A 27,064-nucleotide genomic window follows, 5' to 3' on the forward strand; every position below is an offset into this window, starting at 1 on the left:
AAAAGGGTTCTGAAGAACCTAGGGGCAGGACAGGAATAAAGACTCAGACCTAGAGAATGGACTTGTGGACACGAGGAGGGGGAAGGGTAAGCTGGGATGAAGTGAGAGAGTGGCATGGACATATATACACTACCAAATGTAAAATAGATAGCTAGTGGAAAGTAGCTGCATAGCACAGGGAGATCAGCTCTGTGCTTTGTGACCACCTAGAGGGGTGGGATAGGGAGGTGGGAGGGAGACGCAAGAGGGAGGATATATGGGGATATATGTATATGTATAGCTGATTCACTTTGTTATATAGCAGAAACTAACACACCATTGTAAAGCAATTTTCTCCAGTAAAGACGTTAAAAAAAAAAAAAAAAAAAGAAGAAACCAGGGGGAATTCTCCAGCAGTCCAGTGGTTAGGACTCCATGCTTTCACTGCCAAGGGTGCAGGCTCAATCCCTGGTGGGGGAACTAATATCCTGCAAGCTGCACGGCATGGCCAAATTTAAAAAAGAATAAAACGAAGAGGGAGGAGGAGAAGGAGAAGGAAAAGATGAAGATGAAGAAGAAGAAGAAGGAGAAGAAGCCAGTGATTTGGGGAGAAATGACTGATTCCAGGTCTGGGGTAGGATATATACAAGATGTGCCTGGAACATCATAACATACCAGATAGCAAGGAAACTCTCAAAGACCACACGGGTCATGTCAAAAAGACTCAGAAGCCAATTTAAAGAGGCTGTTATTGGCCGATGGGAAATTTTCAGTTTCAATAAAAATTGCAATAGATCGGAACTCCTCAAATATGTTTATTCTTTTAATAAATTTATTTATTTTTGGCTGCATTGGGTCTTCATTGCTGCGCTTGGGCCTTCTTTTTAGTTGTAGCGAGCGGGGGCTACCCTTTGTTGTGGTGCTCGGGCTTCTCATTGCAGTGGCTTCTCTTGTTGAGGAGCACGGGCTCTAGGCGCATGGGCTTCGGTAGTTGTGGCACCCGGGCTTAGTTGCTCCGTAGCATGTGGTATCTTCCCGGACCAGGGCTCGAACCCGTGTCTCTTGCATTGGTAGGTGGATTCTGAACCACTGCACCATCAGGGAAGCCCCTCAAATATGTTTAAATCCATGAGTTATTTATAATAGTAGTAAATGAAAAATCAACTTATTAGTCACCTTCTGAGGATGAAAAGGAACTCAACATACTTCCTTGAGAACTGGATAAATGAAAGGAAAGAATCGAGTATGTACCTTGCTTATTCTACATGAATAGGCTAACCAGTTAATACACATGGGCAAGTGTCCCTTTATAAAATTATTCCAGCTAATATGGAAACAAAATGATAAAATATCACAATTTTGAAACCTCCAGTAAGTAAGTAGGTATAGGCCTTGAGCTTCACCTGCAATTGAAATCATAAAAAAGTGAAAATAAGATATATATTGTTGTGTCTTCTAATGAAAGAACAAAACATCACCTATAGTATTGCCAAAGTGATTGAATCTGAGTCCAATCAGGCCTCTAGATCCAGCTGCTAATTTGCAGGAAATACAAAGGGGGAAGAAGCATGTTAAATTGCTCCACGAGGACACAATAAAAAAAAAAAAAAATCCAGACTTTGGGAAACTCTACGGTTCCAATGGGCTGGGATAAATTGCAAAACTTCCAAATAGGCATGATAAAACTGTAATATTTAAGAATGCACACTTAGGTGACAAAAACATGAGAATTCAAGGAAGTGATAACTACATAGAAGTCAGGAAGGGAGGAAGACGGCTGTGATTGGGATGAGGCAGCTGTAGATGCTTCCGGGATGACTGGCCAAGTCCTATTTCTTGAGTCATGTGTTGGTTACAAAGATGTTCACCTTAAAGTAATTCAATAAACGATTTCAAAAATAAGATTTGAAAGATGCTGGGTGGTGATTTTTAACATAGCCCCATCTAATTCACCACTATAGCCGTGGCGGAAGATGTATGGGTTTTGGAGAATGACAATGGATTCTCTTAAATTTAGTCATTTGGCAGCACTTCAAATGCAACTGCTTTTTCAAAGATGATCTCTTTACTGGAGCAAATCAGCGCAGACCCTAGCGTTTGGTATGCAGTTATCAGTTGGATAAATTTTTCATTCTCTACATCAGTAGGCAGAGAATATCAAAAGAGTTTGATTCATCTGTCAGGAAAGCAGTTCACCAGTACTGTTTTACCTCAGGGCTGTAGCAACTCTGACCCTCTGTCAAAATGTAGTTAACAGGACACTGATTGCCTCACCATCCCACTGGACAACACGGTAGTTCAGCACACTGATGATATCATATTCTTAAGACATAGTAAATAAGAAGCAGCTGTAATCCTAGACTCTTTGATAAAACACCTGTGCATGAAAGAGTGTGAGACAAACCTCATAAAAATCCAGGGCTCTGTCACCTCAGTATAGAGAAGCTTAGAAGATCTCTTCTTTAGAGGAAACTCATAACACATTTGGATAAACTGCTGGACACATTTACTAAGTGAGACCTAAGGACTGTCAACTTTGATTAGGTCCCAGAGCAAGCTATGATTCTCCAGCTGGTCCAGGTTGAGAAGCAAGCAGCTTGGACATATGGTGTAGCAGAATCACGGTGCTCAAAGTGTGTATGGCTGACGAGGAAACTAGACAGATGGTGCCAATAGAAGAATCAGAATACAAGCCCCTAGGGCTTGGGGCAAAGCCACCTACTCTTCCACAGGTACGTAGTCTCTTTTTGAGAAACATCTCCTGGCTGGTAGAGACTGAATGCTTGGCCATGAGACACCAAAGAACCATGTGACCTGAGCTGCCCATTATCAACTGTGTACTGTCTAATTCATCAAACCATAAAAGTGGGCATACATTGTAAGAGTCCAAAATCAAGAGGAAGTGTTAAATATGAAATTTTACTAATGCAGGTGGTAAAGGCAGTGTAAGCTGCTGCACGGGTGGGTCAACAACACTCCCCATGCACGTGCTCCAGTGGTACTGCCACCTCTTCTTCAACTCATTCGAATAGCTTTGTGGGACGTTGCTTATGAAAAGTGACCTGAAGAAGCCAAAAACATCTGCAGGAATATGAACTAGTTAAAAGTGGACTGTGGAAACAGCGTGACCTACTTAAGGACAATAAGGGAAGAATTCCTGCAGCAGGCAGAAACTCAAGCAGCACATATCATTGCCCCTTTGCCTGGAAGGAAAAAGAAGGGGTACAGATCTCTAGAAATTTGTGGGTAGTACTAAGTTGTTTAGCTAGATGGTCATAGACTTGGGTGGAACAAGATTGGAGGGTTGGTAAAACAAGGATGGATGGGAGACCTCACAGAATGGCCCCAGAGGTGAGACTATTTGTGTTCTATGGGGATGCTCATCAGAGGGCACCCCACTGCAGAGAAGGCTCTCAATAACAGTAGAGAAAGATGATCTGATCTGTGAATATCAGCCAGCATCTTTCCTAGTAATGCCAGAGTTTGCTCGATGCGTACAAGAATAAAGTAATTGCCCTAGTGACAGAGACAGTTGTTATGTATGGGTCCAATAACAGAGAAAGACTTCTCACCATGTTGGATCTGGATGGCACTGCTCACTCTTCCAACAGTGGAGTCCCAAGCTTAGCCCCCTATCTGATACCATACTCTGGAAAGATCAGATAATTACCTGGCGGCAGATTAATTGGACCACTGCATAATGGAGGGGGCAACAATTTGTCCTCACTGGAACAGAAATTTGTTCTAGGTATTGTTTTACCTTTCCTGCCTGCAGTATGTAAGTATGTAAGTATGTAAGAGTATGGAAGTATCATCACCATACTCTACCTCAGGAAGAATAATTAGTGATGTAGAAAGGAGAGATTAGAGATGGGAAGATCAATTATCAATACCATTTAAAAAAAACAAAGCTACTCAAAGTCAGGTTATATCTGCTATGTGCTATCACAATCTCTGTAATTCCCCTGCTGTAGCACTTTTCATGCTTCATTACAACAAAAACTCATGAGAGCAGGGTGGTGTCTATGTTGCTCTCCATCATATTTCCAGCACCTAGCACTGTGCCTGGGACATCACAGAGCTCGACAGATATGTGTTAAATGTTTGTTGAATGTCTTCTACACTTTAATATTTATCAAAATGCCTTAAAAGTATTTTGGCCAAAGTAGGTGCTAAACAGACATTTGTTAAGTGAAAAAAAAATTATGCTCAGCTAGATCAGAAGCCAACCAACACCAGCCTGTGGGCCAAATCCAGCCTGCCACCTGGTATTGTATGGCCCATGAACACAGAATAATTTTTACATTTTTAGAGGGTTGGAAAAAACTAAAAGAAGAATAATATTTCATGACACATGAAAGGTATGTAAAATTCAGATTTCAGTGTCCATAGATAAACTTTTATTGGAGTACAGCCATGCTCATTTTTGTACATGTTGTCTGTGGTGCTTTCATGCTACCGCTTGAGTAGTTGTGACGGAGAACATATGTCCTGCAAAGCTGAGAGTATTTATTATCTGGCCCTTTACAGGAACAGTTTGCTGACCCCTGCACCAGACCTTGCAAAGTACAGAGCACACCAGTTTTTCAGACACTGGTTAATACGGTGCTTGGCACCTTCCTTGGCAGAGAACCACTGCTTCACTTCAATTTCTTCTAAAGAAAACAAACTGTGTTTCTTATACTTCATGGCTTCAGGGTGAGGCTTGTTCCAAGACTTGCCAGAGCCCTTAGACCCCTTCGTGCTATATTTGAAACACTAGATATATAGTAGCCAGGAGAGATAAATACACAGAGAGACATGGAAGGAGAGCCATAGAGAACATCAGAGGAAGAGACTTTGGCACACTGGCTCTGTAAGGGAAGCTTTACTCCCTGTCAGAATCGTTTCAGAACTGTGTAATGTGGCCTTTTCCAAAGCTTCATTCTATTTTTATTACAGTAAAATGTTTATTGTGATTGCTGAGAGAATTGCTGTCTTAAAACTGATGTTTTCTATGGTAGAGTTTGACCTGTATTTGCTGAAGCTATGTTTTAAAATAATACACTGAAGTTTATGAAGGAAACGTTGACTCTTCCCAAAGACAGAAACTAAAGAGTTTCTTTTCCTGAAATAATGATTTCATTAAATTAGAAAAGTGGACATATCTTTGTTATTTAACTTCTTCCTCACTCTCTATAAAATGCATGCCTCCATTTTATCTACTATTTATCTAGAATAACCACATGCTAGTAACTGACTTCCCTTTATTTTGCACTACACTCCAGCAATTCTTTATCATTTAAGTTTAATACAGGCAGGCAGAGCCTGATCCCGATTAGAATGACAAGGACTATTTCCTTAATTACTGTACATAGATAATAGCATTTATTCTGGCAATTCCCATGCTATTCAATCAGGCAAGATTCAATACAAAAAAAAGAAGAAAGAAGAGAAGGAGAAGGAGAAGCTGATTTGAAAAAAATCAGACATTTGTTAAGCGAAAAAAAAGTATGCAGTCACATTCTATTTTTTAAAGTTTACAGCTCTCAGGGAGCACTTCTTATTGGAAGTTCTATTTTAAAATTACGGAAGGGGCTTCCCTGGTGGCGCAGTGGTTGAGAGTCCGCCTGCCGATGCAGGGGACACGGGTTCCTGCCCCGGTCCGGGAGGATCCCACATGCCGCGGAACGGCTGGGCCCGTGAGCCATGGCCGCTGAGCCTGCGCGTCCGGAGCCTGTGCTCCGCAACGGGAGAGGCCGCAGCAGTGAGAGGCCCGCGTATAGCAAACAAATAAATAAATAAATTACGGAAGGATTACAGTACTAGCAACCACTGATACAGGAAAACGAGAAAGGCAAGTGGGCCATTTTAGAAATCTTTTTTTTTTAAAAGAATTGTGTTGCATTCTTTTTTAAAATTAATTAATTAATTTTTGGCTGTGTTGGGTCTTCATTTCTGTGCGAGGGCTTTCTCTAGTTGGGGAGAGCGGGGGCCACTCTTCATCGCGGTGCGCGGGCCTCTCACTATCGCGGCCTCTCTTGTTGCGGAGCACAGGCTCCTGACGCGCAGGCTCAGTAATTGTGGCACACGGGCTTAGTTGCTCCGCGGCATGTGGGATCTCCCAGACCAGGGCTCGAACCTATGTCCCCTACATTGGCAGGCAGATTCTCAACCACTGCGCCACCAGGGAAGCCCCCTAGAAATTACAACTTTTAAACTAATTGCAATTTCTAAAGTAAACCTAATGGTACTGCACAGAACAAAAACGTCTCTAATCTAATCTTGGCAGCATTGTGATTTCAAACTGCTAAACCACAAGGTATATTCACTTTTCCTTTGTGTGGGCTTGCATATTTACCTTCCCCAAAGATCTTTCTCTGTGTCCTGGTTGTGTATTGAAGCACTCATGATTGATGAATTATTGTCAAGAACAAACTAAGGCTCCTGCTTTTTACCAAAACAACTTTTTATGGAACACAAATTTTTTTTCCAGGGGAGACGTGCAGATTTACCACTATGTATTTTTGTTAACAGGTTAAAGAGGATGGTCTAATAGAAAATGGTGAACAAAATGAGAGTAAAGCTGGGAAAGCCACTGCTAGTGGGTGACTTGAATTAAAGGTAGATATATGTAAACTTTCCTGGTCTTAAAGCTCTCTTCTAAGGAAAATGCCAGTGCCACTGACTGTTTTTCAGAAATTAAGATGGCAATCAACCAATTGTTTTGTCCTTTACTGAGATCACTAGAAGGAAATACTTCTAACTCAACCAAAAATGTCACTTCTAAAGAAAAATTATGTATATGTATATGCCCATGATGGCCACAGAGCATGGGAATATTTTGTTTCTGAACTGTTAAGACAATGTCTTGATCTCTCTCCCTATACCTCCAACAACCCTCGTCTGCTGTGGATCCTTGTAATCTCACCTACATTATAGACCAGGAATTTTCATTGAGTCCATTTCAACACCTGAAAAGACTTACAACTGACAGGTACTGTAATGCCTGTGATAAGATGCACATCCACTCAATTCAAGCGTGTTAGAGTATGTCAGGACTGAATTTATAAATCTCATGAACACCGTGATCTAATAAATGGTGGTCCAGCTTTGGTCCCAAGAAGCATGAGAAAGGATTCATAAAAAACAAAGACAGGGCTTCCCTGGTGGCGCAGTGGTTGAGAGTTCGCCTGCCGATGCAGGGGACACGGGTTCGTGCCCCGGTCCGGGAAGATCCCACATGCCGCGGAGCGGCTGGGCCCGTGAGCCATGGCTGCCGAGCCTGCGCATCCGGAGCCTGTGCTCCGCAATGGGAGAGGCCACAACAGTGAGAGGCCCGCGTACCACACACACACACACACAAAAAAAAAACAAAGACAAAAAATCTGATGGAAATAGGAAAAAAAATGATTATTTGTTAATTCTGAGTGGTGGGTACAAGGTTGTCTGAAGTTTGCTCTATTTTCCTATATTTGGAATGCTTCATAATTTTTTTTTATTGTTTTTCTATGGGAAAAAAAGAAAGCTAAAGAAATTCCCAGGTGCTCAAATTCTAAATGAAGAAGGGGAAAATTGCACAGCTTTTTTCTTTTTCAGGGGTAGTAAGTTGAAGAAAACTCTGAACTGCGATTGCATTGGAGGGACAGTGATCTAGGGGGTCCCTGGGAGCAATATTCCTATTCCAGTGAAGGAGGTGAGCCAAGATACTTATAAGCTCTAGAGAACCTTTAACACAGGAAGCTATTTATCATAACAAGCTTGGTTGATACTGTTCCCATACTGAACCAATTAGGTTCGCCTATTTCGTCATACTTCATAACTTGGGATGATAGGTTTCCAAGTATGGTACAGCGTAGTAATTGAATTTTGATCAAACACACATGGCCCATAACCCAGTATGTGAAATTTTCAGAACAGTTCACAGCTTTTAAATATCCAGTCAACATGTTGCCAAAAGTACAGGATGTACTTGATGCAAGGGGGAGAGAAAGGGGAGGGCTGAATCTTGGTAGAGCTGTAAAACAAATATTTTTGTTCTTGTTCTCTTCTTATTTTTCAAATGGCAGTGGAGAAGGACCATGGGACATCATATTATAACTCAAGTCTTCCCCTTGCTTGCTCCGTGTGCATAAAGAGCTTTGAGTCTCACTGCAGATTACCATTTATTTTTTTGCATGAAACTGTTTTCATGTCACAGGCCTGTTACACATGACTTGCTACATTTCTCGTTGCAGCACTAGCCAGAATATTTCTTGACAACCTACTATATGTCAGGCACTGGCTATACAGGTCAACTCTTTTGAATAAAGAGACACGATCCCTGTCTTCATGTGATCTACTGTGGATGGGGAGATAAACATAAAATAAATAAAAACATCAGTAATTTTATCACTGTAACCTGTGATCCTTAACATGAAGGAAAAACAAGGCACCAGGAGGGACAAATAGTGAGTACCTAATGTATCCAGGGGAGAGGAAGAGGGGAGGAGAAGCAGAGAACACATCTCCAAGAAAGTGCCATTGAAATTGATTTCTGAAAGACGAGTGATCCAAGAGAGAGAATGAGTATTCCCAGGAGAAGTAAGCACAGGGATAAGCTTTGAAGTAGGCAGGACTCTGGCAAGTTCAAGGACCTGAAGGCTAGTATATTCAGTGAGAAAGAGGCTCAAAAGATAGGCGGGAGCCAGACCACACCAGGCCATATAAAGGATTATGCTAAGTGCAGCCATTGAAAAGTGGCTGGCCAGGGAGTGACATGACGGGAGTCAGGCAAGACAAGAAGCAGAAAGACTAACTAGAAGGCCTTGGCAGTTGTCCAGGTGGGAAGTGATAGTGGCTTGGAATGGCTCAATGGCAGAGATGAAGAACAGTGGACAAATCTGAGAGATATTTTGGAGAAGTGACATGACTTGGAGATAACTGGACGTGGGAAGTGATGGAGAAGGAGGTTTCTGGCTTGAGCAACTTAATGAATAAAGTCTAATAAATAACAGCTACTTAGTGTAACTCATAAGGCTACATTTAACGATAGAACTCCATCATTCTTACAAGCTCCTGTATCTGTGGTGATATCCTGCTCTCACCACAGACACCACAGATTTTGTAGGAACAGATGCGTTAATCAGATGGTGGGGATGTAGAAATTTTCCACCTACATGCATATCAAACTTTCCTTACCATAAGCAGAAGAATGTCTCTGAAATATTAAAATCAGACTTTAACATAAACCTAGAATTTTTACTCTCAGCTCTACAGACGCAGTCATAGATGTCTGGCCGTTGAAATAGAAGAACCTGAAAGGAAACAAATTTCCCCTTTGAAAATGTTTTAAAACCATGTCTTTATTCATTCACGAGATTTTTCTCCTGAGCATTTTTAGTGTGAGAGGTATGAGGTAAATAAGACGTATTTCCTGTCTTAGCAAAGAGTATATTCTATCAGGGGAGAAAGAGGCATAAAAAATATGCATAATACAGTGTAGTATGTTACATAGATCAAGCAATAGGATTATACTAAACAGACCACAGAATGATTAATTCTACGGGGGGACTCTATGAAAGACTTCAGAGGGTTACATTTGAGAAGTCTTGAAAGACAAGAGTTTGCTAAGTAGAGCAGTGGATGGGGGAGAAATTCCAAGAGGAGGTAACAGCACAAGCCAAGGCATGAGGGTCCTAGAGAGGACGGAGTACTCAGAGCTAGAGTCCTCAGGGTGAAACCATAGGGTGTCTGACCCAGTCTGGAAAAGTCATCCTTCCATTACGAAGTCTGAAAAACACTACCAGTCTAGTCCGATTTATCTGCTCTCATTTGACCCAGGTAGAGAATTCTTTTGTGTGGGCCCCAACCAACAAAGACCTCTTACTGTGACTACTGCCTGAAGATTGCCCATGTTTACATATTGAGATGAGCGGTCCTCTCTCCCACAGTCATAATCAGTCCCATCACTGGGCCAAGGCTACAGGACACGTAGCCTCGAAAGTGCCTAGAAAGATGTGACCATCAGACTTCCCTGGTAGTCCAGTGGTTAGGAATCGACCCTCCACTTAAGGGGGCATGGGTTCAATCCCTGACTAAGATTCCCTCATGCCGTGTGGCCAAAAAAAACGAAAAGAAAAGAAAGAAAGATGTGGCCATGGCCCAAGGTAATGCTTCTGTGGACTGGAGAATACAGACAATAGAATGGCTGTGACTTCTAGTCTCAGTCTGGCTAATTGGTACAGCTGTCCCTACACAACAGTCAGATGTAGTGAGTGACCGCCACCAAAAAAAAAAATGTGTGTGTGTGTGTTTGTGTGTGATCTTTAAATTTTAATAGCTATTCAGACAGTCCTTAGAGAGAGAATTGGCAGCTTGGACCTGGAGGCTGCTCCCCCCACCTGTCTCCAGGCACCGCAAACACAGCTGTGTAAGAAGGAGACAAAGCTTCCAAGGAAAGAAATGATACAGTCTGGGGGGGAACAAACAATGGAAGTGCCTTTCTCACAAACCCACTTGGGACAAGGCCTGTCTAGCAACAACAAAAATGAGCAAGAAGGATATGATCAGGATTTTTTTTTTTTTTTAAGAAAAAAACTTCACCGTGAAGTAAGACCATTCCAGACCCAACTCAGCGGCCACTTTAAAACCATTTTTTAAGGATGAGACAGATCACACCATTCAAGTTGAAGGGAGAACAAGGTAGCACGTGTTTCTGGCAAGTTTCACATTCAGGTGCTGTCCGCGCATGGAGACGAAATGAAAAGACGATTTATGCTCTGTCATAGAACTCGGAGTTCCCCACACGAAACGCAGGAGTCCCTGGGAAAGTGCCTAGAAACTTCTTTATCTGGATTTCTCCAGGCTGCAAAGCGCAGGCATTTTTAAAGTTCAACTCTTGAGAAAAAAGTCAGCAGAGGCAAGATTTCCACAGATGTTAACAGTTCCAGAGTGGTCAGGGGGCTGCGGCTCTCCGAAGAAAGGGAAATTCGAAGAGGGAAAGAAGTCGTTTTGGAAGAAGAAAACCCAAGCAAGGAGGTATTTTCGGTATCATTTAAATCACAAAATAGCACGAATGCGGTCTCTGCCTGTGCGCTACCCAAACGTCGAGCTGAATACCACTGAACGCTGGTTTGAAAATTTCCATTTTTGTAATTTGCTTTCCTTTGTTAAGCCAAGACTTGAGAGAAACCTGGCAGCCGTCTCCAAAGTCTGGCACGATTTCCCCTCCGACGCACTCGGTTGGTGGGGATGTGGAAGGGACCGCACAAGAGAGGAGAGAGAGGGAAGGAGGTGGATTGAGAAGTGCCCGCCGGGGGCTGCGGAGGGAGCGGGCCGCAGCCTCTCAGTCAGGGGGTTTGGCTCCACCTACAGGAAGCCGAAAGCGCTCGAAGCAGATCCCTCTGCTGCCACGGAAACCAGGGGTGTCGGCGACTTGGGCAACTGCTGGAGAATTTTCCAGCCAGTGGGAAAGGGGTGTAAGGAGCTGGCGGTAAGGAGTCGGGAGGTAGGGATCTCCATCACCAGGTCCACGGCGGCATATCAGATTCAGCACAGGGGTTCGTATTTGGAGGAAAAAAGACTCCATGCCTCCTCCTGTAACCTATGACTGATTTCACTGGTTACATGTAAGCCCCATTTGAGGACAAGGGCAGTTTCTATTCCCAGTCCAGGCCCATGACATAGCCAGTGTACTCAACTGCTCAATGAACAAATGAATCTAACCCACTGGATAAACACTCGGTTAAACAACAGCGATCTAATGTGATAACAATCATATACCCCCACCCCCCCCAGCTATATTTATGAGTTGTCAGGCATTTTGTTAATGGCTGTAATTGCTTAAAAAAAAAAAAAATCCTGCACCATCTACACTATTCCAGTGTTCTACCTCCAATATAGGTAGCACTAATTAAGTACCACTCATTTCGTCTGATGCTCTGAATTTGAAATGAGTAAACAGAGGCTTGGAGAGGTTTTTTTCCCTGGGTCAACCAGTTTGTTGGTGATAGAACTGGTTCGGGGCTAAATTTTCCTGACCTTCTCTCTGGTGTTTGTTTTCTAAGGCAAGAGAATTATTCTGCCGGACTGTGGATTGACCTGCACGGATACGCTTAGCCGATTGGCTCGCTCAGGCGGAAATTGGCTTCCCCACCTGCCTGTTGTCCTGTCCCTCAGCTTCTGTCTCGGCTTCTGCGAGACGCCAAGGCAGCCGCTCGTGCTGCTTTACTCCAAAAATCAAGTGCTCCTGGAGCTGGTGCCCACTGGTTGCTAAACTTATGAATCCATTTTTTTTTAAAGCCTAAAGGACAGAATCTTTGAGCTTGCAGATTTGTAAGCTACAAACAGGCAGATGCTGTGTTTTAGCAAACCAGGTGTCTTATATCCAATATCTAGCACATCTACTTATCCAAAGTGCTTAATAAGCAGTTATTGAATTTCCCAATGATAGTTATAGACGAAGATAATATTTACCAATTGAAAAAGAATTTTTGCTGTAGGCAGTTAGCACTCAGTTTCCAAATTTAAAAAAAGTGAAGATTCTTCCTGTAAATGAGACTCCATTTGCATTGTGTCAGATAAATGATGATGTAGTGAAAGTTGGAGATCAGAAGATCCAGATTCTAACCACAAGCCATCTATAAGATGGAAATAAATAATACTGTCATGACCTCCAAAAGGATTAGACATGAATCATTATTACAATAATAATCACAGTATTAATAATAGTTTTTTGTGCTATTATTAAGTGCTTACTACATTCCAGGCTCTCTATTAACCACTTTAAGTGCATTATCTAATTTATCCTTGTAGCAACCCCATGAGGGTGACAATTATTATGCCCGTTTTACAGAATGAGAGAACAGAAGCTCATAAACATTAAGGTACTCACCTACAGTGACACAGTGGTGAGGCCAGTATTGGAACCCAACTCCTACCTGACTCCACACTCCTAAATGTTATGTTACACAATAGATACCTATTGGCTGATTCCATGCTGGTGGCATTCAAATCTCTATCTCTAGTTCTTAGTTCTCATGGGAACTCTATACTTTTATTTCCAATTACTGAAATAATATCATTAATTGTATGCTCCACTACTGTTTAAATTTAGAAGGACCTAAGCCAAACTCCTTCTTTTCTTTCATAAGCATTTACTCAGAGCCATCCATATTCAGGCCTCCAAGCTTGGTCTAAGGCAATGGTTCTCAACTGTGGTGGGGGGGGGGGCGGTTTGCCCTCCAGGGGACATCTGGCAATGTCTGGAGATAATTCTGGTTGTCACAACCAGGGGTAGGGGGATGCTATTGGCATCTAGTGAGTGGAGGCCAGGGATGCTACTAAACAGCCTACAGTGCACGTGACGTTCCGCCACGACAAAGAATTATGTAGCCCAAAATGTCAATAGAAGTGAGTTTAAGAAACCTTGGCTTAGGAATATGGAGATGAATCAGGCAGATATCATCATTAATCATCTGCTATGGGAGATGTATGTATAAATTTGAGGCACAAAGTTTATGCAGATTCTCGTGTCATGACAAAGGATAAGTGCCCCAAAGCTCATAAAGAGTTATGGGGTTTACTAGGGGCTGGGGAAGGCTTGGTGGAGGAGGTGGCACTTGAGCCAAGTGCAAAGAAGAGAGAAGATCTGGATTCTGGATAAAAGGACAGTGTGCAGGGTGTGGGTGTATGTAAGGAGGTTATTTTAATTGAAGTGGAGGAGGTGTGAAGAGGTGTAGTGGAGAAAAGGAGGTAATGTTTTGTTGGGGCCAGATCAAAGCGCCTTGAGTGCAAAGACTTCAGTTGTAAGTAATGGGAAGCCATCTAACATTTTCACATGGGGGGATAATGTGATCAAAATGTTCTGGGGGGATGAATCTAGCAGCTGAATGGAATCGGATTGCAGAGAATAAGAAGCCGGAGGCAGGAAGACATGTTAAAACACTACTATCATATGTCTTGCTATTAAAAGGAAACCACTTAGCTCTTTTCGTTTTTATTAGTAGCAACCAATAACTGAGTGATTACTGTGATTCAAAGCCAAACACTATATATACAATCTTACTTAGTGCTGCCCTCTGTCACAAGGATCTCCCCATTTTACAGATAAGGGGATGGTCAGAGTGGATAAAAAGTGGCAGGGCCAGGATCTGGCTACCAAAGCCTGCACTCCTAACTGCTTTGTATGCTGGGTACAAGGTTGGGATTCTTAACCTCTTGACCAACCCAGACTGTCCTTTCTAAGGCAGACAATAAAACAAGCCAGCCCAGGCCCCACTGGGAATGGGAAGGTCTAGGACAAACAGCCTCAGGAAATCTGCTTCTTCTTGGCAGACAGAGCTGACGGTAGGGAGAAAGGGGGTGTTTCTCTGGGCTAATTTTGGGGGCATGGGGAGCATAGGCATATGCCTTATTACAAACACACCTACAGGATAGATTCCTTTAATTTATTTGGAGGTAAATTGGTTCCTCCGGGGGGGATGGTAAATGAGAGCAAAAATGGGGACGTCTGAAGCAAAGATCGAGCTTCTCATGTCAGGCATCTCTTGGCTGATGAGGTAGCAAGCAGAAGACATGAAGTGGGGGATAGAAAGGCTGTGACTCAGAAATTCCTTGTTTACTTGGCTCCTGAATAGATTGCTAACTGGATCCAGGTGTGTGCTCTGGTTTTGTTTTAGAGCCTCTTCGCCACAGGCAGGGAAGGAGAGGAAAGGTGTGGACCATATCCGTAGACAGAGTGGGTGGCAGCATTAGAATTGGTGGAGGTGCTGACAGAGGCATGGCCATATATACTAGCTGGCTATGTGGGCTTGTGGTGACCTGCAACTAGAGTGTCTTTGGTCACCCAGGGCATCAACTTTTGTCATGAAAAAAGATTCATAGCAGGAAGTTAGAGAAGGATACGACCAAAATGGTGGCCACCACCGAGTAGCCAAGGACCAGTAGGTAGAGTACATATGAGAACATCCTTGAAAACTTCCAGGTCTACCTGGAAGGAACTGAGATGGTGGAAACTCTCACAGAGCAGGCAGCGGAAGAGTCAGAGAGACTTCGATGGCCTTTGATGGCCATTCATTTCACGGTGACTCTCCATCGCAGGATAATCTTTAAACTATTTTGGAAAGTTTGTGATCTACAACTTAAAGGTCAAAGGCTCCAGGATTCCAGAGTTCCAGTTCTTCTTTCTAAAGTCCCACAGTGTTAAACAAACATAAATTCTTGCCACGATCGCTTAGATTTGACAGCTTAATAGATTAAAAAAAAAATTCAAGACACAATCTCCTCTCTAGACCAAAACTCCTGAAGGTCAAAGATTGAATCTGTACCTTCAAACTCAAGAGGTGCTCAAGAAGTACCTGCTGAGTTAAACTCAGTGCAGTGTTCTCCTGAAACATCAAGAGTATCCACTAGACGCAATAATGTAATTTTTAAATCCAAATTTTATTTTCACCTCATTAAAAAAAAGCCTAACCTTATGTATCAATATGCCTGTTTTCACAAAGCCTTTGCCCACAGTCTGTAAGTTGTCCTAATACTAAGACCAAATGACAAAAAGCAAATGTGTTTTCCCCGGAGAAAATCTGGAAGAGGCAATTATACTAGACATACTACTCAGAAGGATCTGTTTCAGTGTTTTTGCTTTTGTAAGTAGCATCATTAGGCCTCTTCAAACCAAACAGTGACCTGAGAAAAGAGTGAAAGCCAGAAAGCAAAGTTCTCCAGCCTCTAGAGAGCTAAATGGCTCTAGCCTCTCCATTTTGTTACCCTACATGGGATGTTCCATATGGAGATGACGAATGAGACTCAAAGCACAGCTCTCTGGGCTTGAGGGTCTCACACAACTGAAAATGTCCCTGGTCATTTCACACACACCCCACCCTTCAAACCAGCTACCTTGAATCCAATCTGGTGGATGATGTATTACTTAACCTTGAAGTACCATGTTAGCTTCAAGTTTTTATTGAATACTTACCATGCATATGGTGCAGACTTAGAAGATATAGAGGTAAGAAAAAAGACCAATAGCAGCTGTGCAGGGCAGATCGTGTTCCTGCCATTTGGATTCTTCCTTGCTGAATGAAACTCAGCCAATAGATCCTCATAGCAATACTCCTGGGAGTTAAGTTGGGAAATATGAGTGGGCATGTCAGAACAAGATCCAAATCTGCAGGAAGAAGAAATGATGGAGAGTCTTCCCAGCCAGTTAGACCTCTGGTTGCTCAGCAGTCCAGTGATAAACAACCTCAACTAGAAGAACCACAAACTGAGAGTCAGGATATTATACCTGCTTATGACATTGAAGATGAAGGAGCATCTGTAGCTCAAAGGGCTGATATGGAAGCTGATCAGTAGAAACTGGTTCTCTTGAAGACTGTGGATGAGCCTGGAGGTGGTCCTGATGTCAAGAAGGAGATTCTACCAAGTCTAGAGCCTGTTAAAATGCCAGAAGCTGGTGAAGGACAACCACAGACTTAAACAGAGACAGACTGAAGCCAAGCATGCTGTCCTTGTGTCGGAAATTTGACTGCTAACCATCTCTCAATAAAGTTTTACAACTTAAAATAAAAGGAAAAAGGAAAAAAAGGCCAAAATAGGACCCTGGCCCCCAAAGTTTGGCTTATAAGCTAGTTGAAGAAAACACAGTGAATATGGATGAAGAGAAGAAAATATTTGTTCCTCAGACACTTACTGAGTGCCTTCTTTGAGCCAGGCTCTGTGCCAGACAACAGGGGTACCAAAGCTGAATTGGTTCCATTTTGTTCAGTTCAACACTTGTTATTCATTCACCAGGTATTTATTGAATGTATTTGTAGTAGACCACTGCTTTTCAAGCCTTAATGTGTATGGAGATCATCTGGAGATTCTGATTCCAAAGGTCTGGGGTAAGGCTTGAGATTCTACATCTCCAGCAAGCTCCCAAGGAATGCCAGTGCTGTTTGTCCCTGAACTACTCTTTGAATAGTAAAGGACCATACAATGTTTTAGTCCTTTGCTATACCGGGGAAAATAAGATAGCCATGGCCCCTGCCCTGATGAAGCTGATATTCTAACAATGAATATAAATATTAAGCAAGGACTCACAGTGAAATACAATATTAATGGATGTTCAAAGTCTTTGGGGGAGCATTTTGTGAGGGGACCTAATTTCACCTAGGAATCAAAAAGAAAAAAAAAAAAGCTTTCCTGAGGAAGTGATGTTTAAGCTGATAGGAATTTGCAAACAATAAAGGAGGAAGAATATTTCAGGTAGAGGGAACAGCATGTTTGAAGGCCTGGAGGTGAGAGAAAGCTTAGATATTCAACAAATATTTTGAGTTTTACCATTTCCAGGCTCTGAGTGTAAGACCCTGCCCTGGGCAAAAGCACAGTGGGAGAAACGGACATGGAAACAGATGACTTCAAAACAATGCAGCAAGAGTTCTAACAGTGGTGAGCACAGGGTGCCAGAGGAGTACTGAAGAGGATTTCCTAACCCAGCCCAGGAGAGAGAACATTTGAACGGAGCCCTTGCAGATGAGTGGGAATAAGGCAAGAGAAAAACATGTGGCAAGGTGGGAGATCTGGTCCTTGCTGCTGAGGACACACAGTCTAGTGGGGTAGTTGGCAAGTTGTGTCATATGATCCTGATTTTAATACAATTTAATCATTGTCTGGGAACAGTGCCTGGCACATAGTAGGCACTCATTAAATATGTATTGAAAGGATGAATATCTAAATGCCATGTAAGTGATAGACTCAGGATGTCCTAGACATAATTGGGTACTAAGTTGTTACCAACTCCAAGTGCCCTAAGAGTTCAGAGCACTAGGGTGTGAACAAGAACTGGGCTTGAAGGAAGATTAGAATCTGTGGGATGTAGGGGAGATCAGTAGACATCCATCCTGAAAAGGAAAAACTACCGGTTCATGGCTGGGAGTAAAGGATTAAAAAAAGAAAAGGGGGCTTGCCTGGTGGCACAGTGGTTGAGTCCGCCTGCTGATGCAGGGGACACAGGTTCGTGCCCCGGTCTGGGAAGATCCCACATGCCACGGAGCAGCTGGGCCCGTGAGCCATGGTCACTGAGCCTGCACGTCCGGAGCCTGTGCTCTGCAAAGGGAGAAGCCACAACAGTGAGAGGCCCGCGTACCGAAAAAAAAAAAAAAAAAAAAAGCACAGAGCAGGGTTTCTTAATCCAGGGCCCATGGAGCTTCTGGGGCATCTATGAAGCCCCAAAGATTATATGCAAAGTCCTAGGTGAATATATATGTAGGACTATTTTTCTGGGCAAAGAGACTAGAACTTTATCAGATGGTCAAAGGAGTCCAGTGACCATTATTAGGTTAGGACCCTTGGGGAGAGAACAGGTAGCCTATTCTAGGTAGCCTCTGAACCACTTACTGATTACAAATAATTGTGTCAATGGAATTCCAACACAGAAAACCTCAGTCTGAGTGTGCTGGATGGTTGCAGCACTGCCTTTGAGTGGCATTTTAGCAATGTCCTTGCTGCTACTTATCTATCCAGACTTGTCCACATCGTCAGGGTATCCTCAGCAGCTGATGGAGGTGCCTCCTTCCAAAGGCTATTTATATGCACCCAAGTCCTTCCCCTTAATGAGTTTCCAGAGGGGACAATGGCCTCTTGTTAGATTGTCAACTGTTGACATTTCTCTGATCTTTTCTCACAGTTTCCGTTGAGCAGCAGTTGCTGCAGCCTCCTGAACATCGAACAGGCAATTAATTGGTACAGATTTAATAAATGTATTAGAGAAGGAAGCTGCATGTTTATGGACCACTTTCATGGTCATGCATACTGGACAAGGCATTTTTCCACCAACCTACTTATGCTACCACAGTGAACACAAAATTTACATATCTGGAAGAAAACAGTATTTTTCTGAAACATTAATAATAAATGCAGGAAATTTGTCTGTTATGGGTAAACGTCTCCATAGCTTAACTTTGCACCATTCTTTTTTGGCTAAAAATATCTACAGTGTTGCCCCTTATCATCTTCCTTCTAAAATATACTGGTAATTGAAATGGCCCTTCTTTCATCAAGAACTGGGGTTTTGCAAAATAGCAATGAGCAATCCCTCTGTTTGAGGATGCAGGCAATGTTTAAAGCTCTTAGAATAAAATAACCTTAGAGTAGAAACCTTAGCAACCAGGTTGTACTAATAGAAGTATAATGTTCAAAATGAGGGCAGCGATAGTCCCTGTCTCCCCAGGGCTAGACATACCATGTAAGAAATATTTTTTATTCAGTACTTAATGCTACATTAGAAGAGGCATAGCAATAGGCACATGAAGCTGGTGATCTTGAAATGAAGGCGAATGGCAGTAGCTAACATTCTCAGAGTCCTTACTAAGGGCTGGGCGCTGTGCTTTGCATTGTACATTTAATCTTCACAACCACTCTACTATTATACTACTATTAATAGTAGGGCACTACAATTATTATCTCCATTTTACAAATCAAGAAACTCAGGTCATGCAGATAGTAAGTGGTGGAGCCAGCATGACACTTGTTCTTTCTGACTCCAGTGGACCCTCAGCATAGGCAGCTGGTGTATTTTCAGTTAATCTTGCTAGAGATGATTGGTAATCATGAAAATAAAATCATTGCCACTGTGTGTGTGTGTGTGTGTGTGTGTGTGTGTGTGTGTATTAGTCGTTTCACTAGTCAGTACACACACACTGTGAGGGCAGTGACCATATTAATTATGCACATATTTACTTCTAAGGTTTAGCACAGAGCTGGGCACAAGGTAGGTCTTTCTTACATCTTTTACTGAATAAAATAACTAATTTCAACTATCACCCTGATACCAAAACCAGACAAAGATGTCACAAAAAAAGAAAACTAGAGGCCAATATCACTGATGAACACAGATGCAAAACTCCTCAACAAAATACTAGCAAACAGAATCCAACAGCACATTAAAAGAATCATACACCATGATCAAGAGGGGTTTATCCCAGGAATGCAAGGATTCTTCAATATATGCACATCAAACAATGTGATACATCATATTAACAAATTGAAAGAGAAAAAACATATGATCATCTCAGTAGATGCAGAAAAAGCTTTTGACAAAATTCAACACCCACTTATGATAAAAACCCTCCAGAAAGTAGGCATAGAGGGAAATTACCTCAACATAATAAAGGCCATATATGACAAAGCCACAGCAAACATCATTCTCAATGGCGAAAAACTGAAAACATTTCCTCTAAAACCAGGAACAAAACAACGTAGTCCACTCTCACCACTATATTCAATATAGTTTTGGAAGTTTTAGCCACAGCAGTCAGACAAGAAAAAGAAATAAAAGGAATTCAAATCAGAAAAGAAGTAAAGCTGTCACTGTTTGCAGATGACATGATACTATACTTAGAAAATCCTAAAGGTGCTACCAGAAAACTACTAGAGCTAATCACTGAATTTGGTAAAGTTTCAGGATACAAAATTAATGCACAGAAATCTCCTGCATTCCTATACACTAATGATGAAAAATGTGAAAAAGAAAACACTCCCATTTACCGTTGCAAAAAAAAGAATAAAATACCTAGGAATAAATCTACCTAGGAGAAAAAAGACTTGTATGCAGAAAACTATAAGACAATGATGAAAGAAATTAAAGATGATACAAACAGATGGAGAGATATACCATGTTCTTGGACTGGAAGAATCAACATTGTGAAAATGACTATAATACCCAAGGCAATTTACAGATTCAATGCAATCCCTATCAAACTACCAATGGCATTTTACACAGAACTAGAACAAAAAATTTCACAATTTGTATGAAAACTCAAAAGACCCTGAATAGCCAAAGCAATCTTGAGAAAAAAAAACGGAGCTAGAGGAATCAGGCTTCCTGACTTCAGACTATACTACAAAGCTACAGTAATCAAGACAGCATTGTACTGGCACAAAAACAGAAATATAAATCAATGGAACAGGATAGAAGGCTCAGAGATAAACCCACGCACATATGGTCACCTTATCTTTGATAAAGGAGGCAAGAATATACAATGGAGGAAAGACAGCCCCTTCCATAAGTGGTGCTGGGAAAACTGGACAGCTGCATGTAAAAGAATGAAACTAGAACACTCCCTTACACCATACATAAAAATAAACTCAAAATGGATTAAAGACCTAAATGTAAGGCCAGACACTATAAAACTCTTAGAGGAAAACATAGGAAGAACACTCTATGACATAAATCACAGCAAGATTTTTTTTTTTTTTTTTTTTTTGGCAGTACTCGGGCCTCTCACTGCTGCGGCCTCTCCCATTGCGGAGCACAGGCTCCGGACGCGCAGGCTCAGCAGCCATGGCTCACAGGCCCAGCCACTCCACGGCATGTGGGATCCTCCCAGACTGGGGCACAAACCCGTGTCCCCTGCATCGGCAGACGGACCCCCAATCACTGCGCCACCAGGGAAGCCCCAGCAAGATCTTTTTTGACCCACCTCCTAAAGAAATGGAAATAAAAACAAAAATAAATAAATGGGACCTAATGAAACTTAAAAGCTTTTGCACAGCAAAGGAAACCAGAAACAAGACGAAAAGACAACCCTCAGAATGGGAGAAAATATTTGCAAACAAAGCAACTGACAAAGGATTAGTCTCCAAAATATACAAGCAGCTCAGTATCAAAAAAACAAACAACCCAATGCAAAAATGGGCAGAAGACCTAAATAGACATTTCTCCAAAGAAGATATACAGATTGCCAACAAACACATGAAAGGATGCTCAACATCACTAATCATTAGAGAAATGCAAATCAAAACTACAATGAGGTATCACCTCACACCAGTCAGAATGGCCATCATCAAAAAATCTACAAACAATAAATGCTGGAGAGGGTGTGGAGAAAAGGGAACTCACTAATCATTAGAGAAATGCAAATCAAAACTACAATGAGGTATCACCTCACACCAGTCAGAATGGCCATCATCAAAAAATCTACAAACAATAAATGCTGGAGAGGGTGTGGAGAAAAGGGAACCCTCTTGCTCTGTTGGTGGTAATGTAAATTGATACAGCCAGTATGGAGAACAGTATGGAGGTTCCTTAAAAAGCTAAAAATATAACTACCATATGACCCAGCAATCCCACTACTGGGCATATACCCTGAGAAAACCATAATTCAAAAAGAGTCATGTACCACAATGTTCATCGCAGCACTATTTACAATAACCAGGACATGGAAACAACCTAAATGTTCACTGACAGATGAATGAATAAAGATATGGCATATATAAACAATGGAATATTACTCAGCCATAAAAAGAAATGAAATTGAGTTATTTGCAGTGAGGTGGATGGACCGAGAGTCTGTCATACAGAGTGAAGTAAGTCAGAAAGAGAAAAACAAATACCGTATGCTAACACATATATATGGAATCTTAAAAAAAAAGGTTCTGATGAAACTAGGGGCAGGACAGGAATAGGGACGCATACATAGAGAATGGACTTGAGGACAAGGGGAGGGGAAAGGGTAAGCTGGGACAAAGTAAGAGAGTAGCATTAACATATATACACTACCAAACGTAAAATAGATAGCTAATGGGAAGCAGCTGCATAGCACAGGGAGATCAGCTCAGTGCTTTGTGACCACCTAGAGGGGTGGGTTAGGGAGGGTGGGAGGGATATGCAAGAGGGAGGGGATATGGGGATATATGTATACATATAGCTGATTCACTTTGTTATACAGCAGAAACTAACGTAACATTGTAAAGCAATTATACTCCAATAAAAATGTTAAAAAATAATAACTGATTTCAGAATGCTTCAAAAACCAATTCACCCATCAGATTATTGAGACTGTAGGGGAAAAGGACATTCTTGGGGGGTATAAATTGTTACAAGTCATTTTAGAGGACACTTTGGAAACAATGATCAAAATGTGAAATGTGTAAACCCTTGACCACAGCTATACATCTAGGAATCTATTCAAGCTATTCTATAGAAATACTGATACATATGTAAAAAGATTATGTGTGTGTACACACATACAAAGATATACATATAAATGCAAAGATATTTATGTATGTATGCATACAAACATTTATTTGCAAAGATACATATATATATACACACAAAGACATATACATTTATTTGCAAACATATATATACACAAAGATACGTGTGTATATATATACATTTATACTTGTGAGTGCACATTCATTACAGTTCTGTTTGTATTAGGAAAATAAAATGGAGACAACCTAAATGTCCATCAATATGCGAATGATTTTTTAAAATTATCATACAACCATACAATGCAATACTATGTAGACATTAAAATACTGGAGTAGATGTATTAGGTTAACTATATGAAACTGTCAATTCCTTCCTGTTTAGATCTACATAAATAGCAGTTTCACATGGTTCAACTTCATCTGTGTACAGATATGAACAATTTCTAAGCATATTAGAAACTGAAAAAGGCAAGTTGCAAAGCATGATGTATTTATGTTAAAATATAAGAAACAAAAATATAGAAAATAAATGAGAGATACTCACCAAAGAGTTAACATGATTATTTCTGGGCCTTTTACAATGAGAATTTTCTTTATAATTTCTTTTAAAAATATGTTTACCACAAGTAATCCCAAAGTGTTTCTATATTTTGTAAGCATTTTTTCTGATCTACAAATTCCAAAACCCATGAACTCACCATGTTTCTCCACTGGCACAGATGAGGAGAGTAATGAAGAATTAGCTTTAATTATTCAGGCAAAGAAACCCAGATTATTATGAGAACAAGGCAAAAAGCAGAACTTTGTCTTGGATTATCTCGAGACAATTGCCTGAAATTTTCCTGCTTATTTTTCCTGTTTGAACCTGGCTTTTCAGACTAATGTGAGGTGATCTGTTTTTCTGTGATTCAGAACCTCCCAGAACTTGGCAGGCAAAGAAATACAAAGAAAGGAAGAAAAGGAAAGGGAAAAAGTTGGGGGGGAGCGAAAGAAGATGGGCAGAACTTGAGAAGGCTTTATAAAGTAATACAACACACCCCATACCCTCTGGGAACAAAGGAACAAAGCTGATGGGAGACAACAGATGTTCTTCCCAAACCATGAAAGCATAACACTCTACACCCCAAACTCCTCATTCCAAGGAGTGGCTAATACCTCTTACTAGAATACCTGTACAACAAAGGATTTGTTTTTCCTTTTTCCTTAGATGATAGATGTGAAAGGTAAAATCACTGTTACCAGGTACTTATCAAGTGTGAGTTAGCCAAATTGTTGGTTTCTCTCGATTCTTATTTCTCTAAATCAGTTTTATTGAGGTAGAGTTGACATAAGGTAAAATGCAACCACTTTAATTTTACATATCCATGAGTTTTGACAAGTAATACACTCATAACCACCTCCAAAGTCCATTTTGGATGAGGTTCCATCATCCAAAAACGTTTCTTTATGCCGGTCAATCCCCACTCCCACCTCTGGCTCCGAACAGCCACTCTTCTGCTTCTATCATTACAGATTATATTTGTCTTCTCTAACATTTCGTATAAATAGAATCATACAGTATGTACCCTTTTGTGTGTGTGTCTTCTTTCACTCAACATAATGTTTTTGAGATTCACCCATCTTACTGTGTGCATTTATAGTTCATTCCTTTTTTTTTTTTTTTTTTTGTAGTTCATTCCTTTTAATTGCTGATTTCCATTGTATTCCATTGTCTGGCTACGCTATAACAACAGTTTATGCATTCACCTATTGAAGAACATTTTGATTACTTCTAGTCTTTGGCTATTATGAAGAAAGTTGCTGTGAACATTAGGTTGACTTACTTTTGCAGTAAGTAAGGGGTAGTTTTTTTCCAATATAAAGTCATTTGTTTTCAAATTAGCAATAAAATAAATCAACTTTACATTAAAAAATGAATAGACAACCAAAAACCCTTCAAATCTGATTTGAAACTGATTTGAAATTAATATCTGTCCATTTGGTTGGGCCATAGGGATGGGAGATAAAACTAATATATCTTAGACACCTACTAAGTGCTTATTAATATGCACAGATTATCTCTTAAATCTTCACAAGCACACTACACCGTGAGGTAGCTATTATTCTTATTTTACTAATAAGGAAATAGGGGCACCAAGAAGTTAAAGAACTTGCCCAAGGTCACAGAGCGACTAAGCAGTGAAACCAGGAATTTGCACACAGAACTGCCTGACTCCCATCTGATGCTCTGCAACCCTGCTTCTCATTGCTGCATCTCTGGCAGGAGGCGTGGTAAATAGACTCAAAGGCAGACAGATTTTGGGTTGAGGTATTGTATTGACCTAGATGGGGGAAGCAGAAGAGGGAAGATGGCAGTGACTGGGTAAAGAGAGAAAAGAAAGAGGAAAGAGGATAAAAGGAGAGGAGGGAAAGGAGCATTCTCTCCATTTTGATAGAATAAGAAGGAGTCTGAAGATCCAGCACGAAGCTGGACTCCCTGGAAACCGCCTAAGGCCTGAAACATTTCTGCTCACAATTGAAGGCAAAACCTTATCCAGCCTTGGCAGTTCCTTCCCTCTTCATCTGGGCTGCACCTCTCAACCATGAAGCTCACAGAAAGCCAGGAGGGGGAGCACCTTTTCAGTTGGGTCGGCATTGCTATTTTGCATGGAGCAAATGCCACTCACATTTGTGTCTGAAGTCAAGAAAAAAGCCGTGCTTGGGATTAGAGAAACTGAAAACAAGTAAGATGACTCGTTTGAAACAGTCTGAAAAGTGTAGAAAGTTTAATGATTTAGCTCAAAATTAATTCAATGCTTACAAAGAGAGAAAGGAGACAAACTAAAAGAAGAAATGCAGAAAGCGTTGTAGCCCTCAATATGTGTCAAACACCGAGCTAACAGCTTTGCCTGTATTAATTGAGTTGATCTTCATAATCCTATGAAGTATGTACTATTTTTATTTCTACTTCACACATGAGGAAATCATGCCCCAAAGAAGTTAAATATCCTGCCCAGGGTCACACAGTAAATGGCAGAGTCAGGACTCAAACTCACTAACTACTACTCTGTCCTATTCCCAGGGACTATATGCCAGAGACTGTGTATACATTTATACAAAAATGTATAAAACATGGTCCTGACCTTTGGAGAGCTCATGGGTAAACACTGGACAATACTTTCACTTTGGGCAAGTGACCTAATATTTTTCATTAAAATAGGAATTAATAATCCCTTTCTTGCTCTCATTACAAGGTTCATTTATTCCAAAAATTTTTACTGAACATCTATTATGTGCCAGGCATAGTGCTGAAAGTCTCTCATGAAGCTTATATTTTAGAAGGAAGAGAAAGGAATAATTATGTAAAAAACAGATACGTAAGTAAGGAGAGAGAAAGGTAGAGGGAAGGAGAGGGAGGGAGGGTGGGTGGGAAGGTAGGAAGGAAGGAAAGAAGGAAGGAAGGAAGGGTGGGAGGGACGGTGGGAGGGAGGGAGGAAGGGAGGAGATATTTTGTATAGTAATAAGCGCTATGAGAAAAAGGAAATCGAGTAATGAGATGAAGGATGATTTTAGACTGAGGGGTGGTTGTTATTTTGCAAAACGTGGTCAGGGATGTTCTTTGTAAAGTGATGACATGGAACTGAGACCTGAATAATAAAAAGCAGGCAGTCATGTGCAGGTCCAGGCACAGTGAGTTCACTCGGGGAAGTCAGTGTGGCCAAAAGTTCATGACCAGGAGGAAGAGTGGTAGGAAATAAAATCAGAAGTTAGCAGGGGCCAGATCATGGAAGGATAGGAATTTGGATTTTATTTCAATAATAGTGAGATGTCATGGGAAGATTTTGAGTAAGGAAGTGACATGACCTTATTTTCACCTTTAATAGACCATCCTGGCTGCTTAGTGGAGAATGGATTTGGGGAAGTCTAGAGGGGAAGCAGGAAGGGCAGTGAGAAGGGCATTGCAGTAGGCTTGGTGAGAGATGCCAGTGGCTTAGACAATGATGGTAACAGTGAAATGGAAACTAGTTATTGGATTCAGGATTTATTTTGGAGGTATAGGCCACAGGACTTGCTGATGAATTGAGAAATCAAGGGTGTCCTTCAGGATTTTGGTTTGGGCAACTGTTTGAATGATAAAACCCTTAGCTGAGAAGAGCATATTTGTGGT

The 27,064-nt window shown here is 41.3% G+C and overlaps 2 protein-coding genes across 2 annotated transcripts in view; one reads left to right on the forward strand and one right to left on the reverse strand.

Annotated features, from left to right (window-relative positions):
* The window catches only part of TM2D1 (TM2 domain containing 1), a 143,151-nt gene that overhangs the window by 39,874 nt on the left and 76,213 nt on the right, over positions 1–27,064 (reverse strand). The gene's annotated exons all lie outside the window — the stretch shown is intronic.
* LOC116760158 (putative G antigen family E member 3) lies at positions 15,940–16,597 on the forward strand. The gene is given in 1 exon segment (XM_032644590.1): positions 15,940–16,597. A coding segment is annotated over 1 exon segment (342 nt). The 5' UTR covers positions 15,940–16,074; the 3' UTR covers positions 16,417–16,597.

The sequence above is a fragment of the Phocoena sinus genome, chromosome 1, assembly GCF_008692025.1.
Source record: "Phocoena sinus isolate mPhoSin1 chromosome 1, mPhoSin1.pri, whole genome shotgun sequence".
Taxonomy (NCBI): Eukaryota; Metazoa; Chordata; class Mammalia; order Artiodactyla; family Phocoenidae; genus Phocoena; species Phocoena sinus.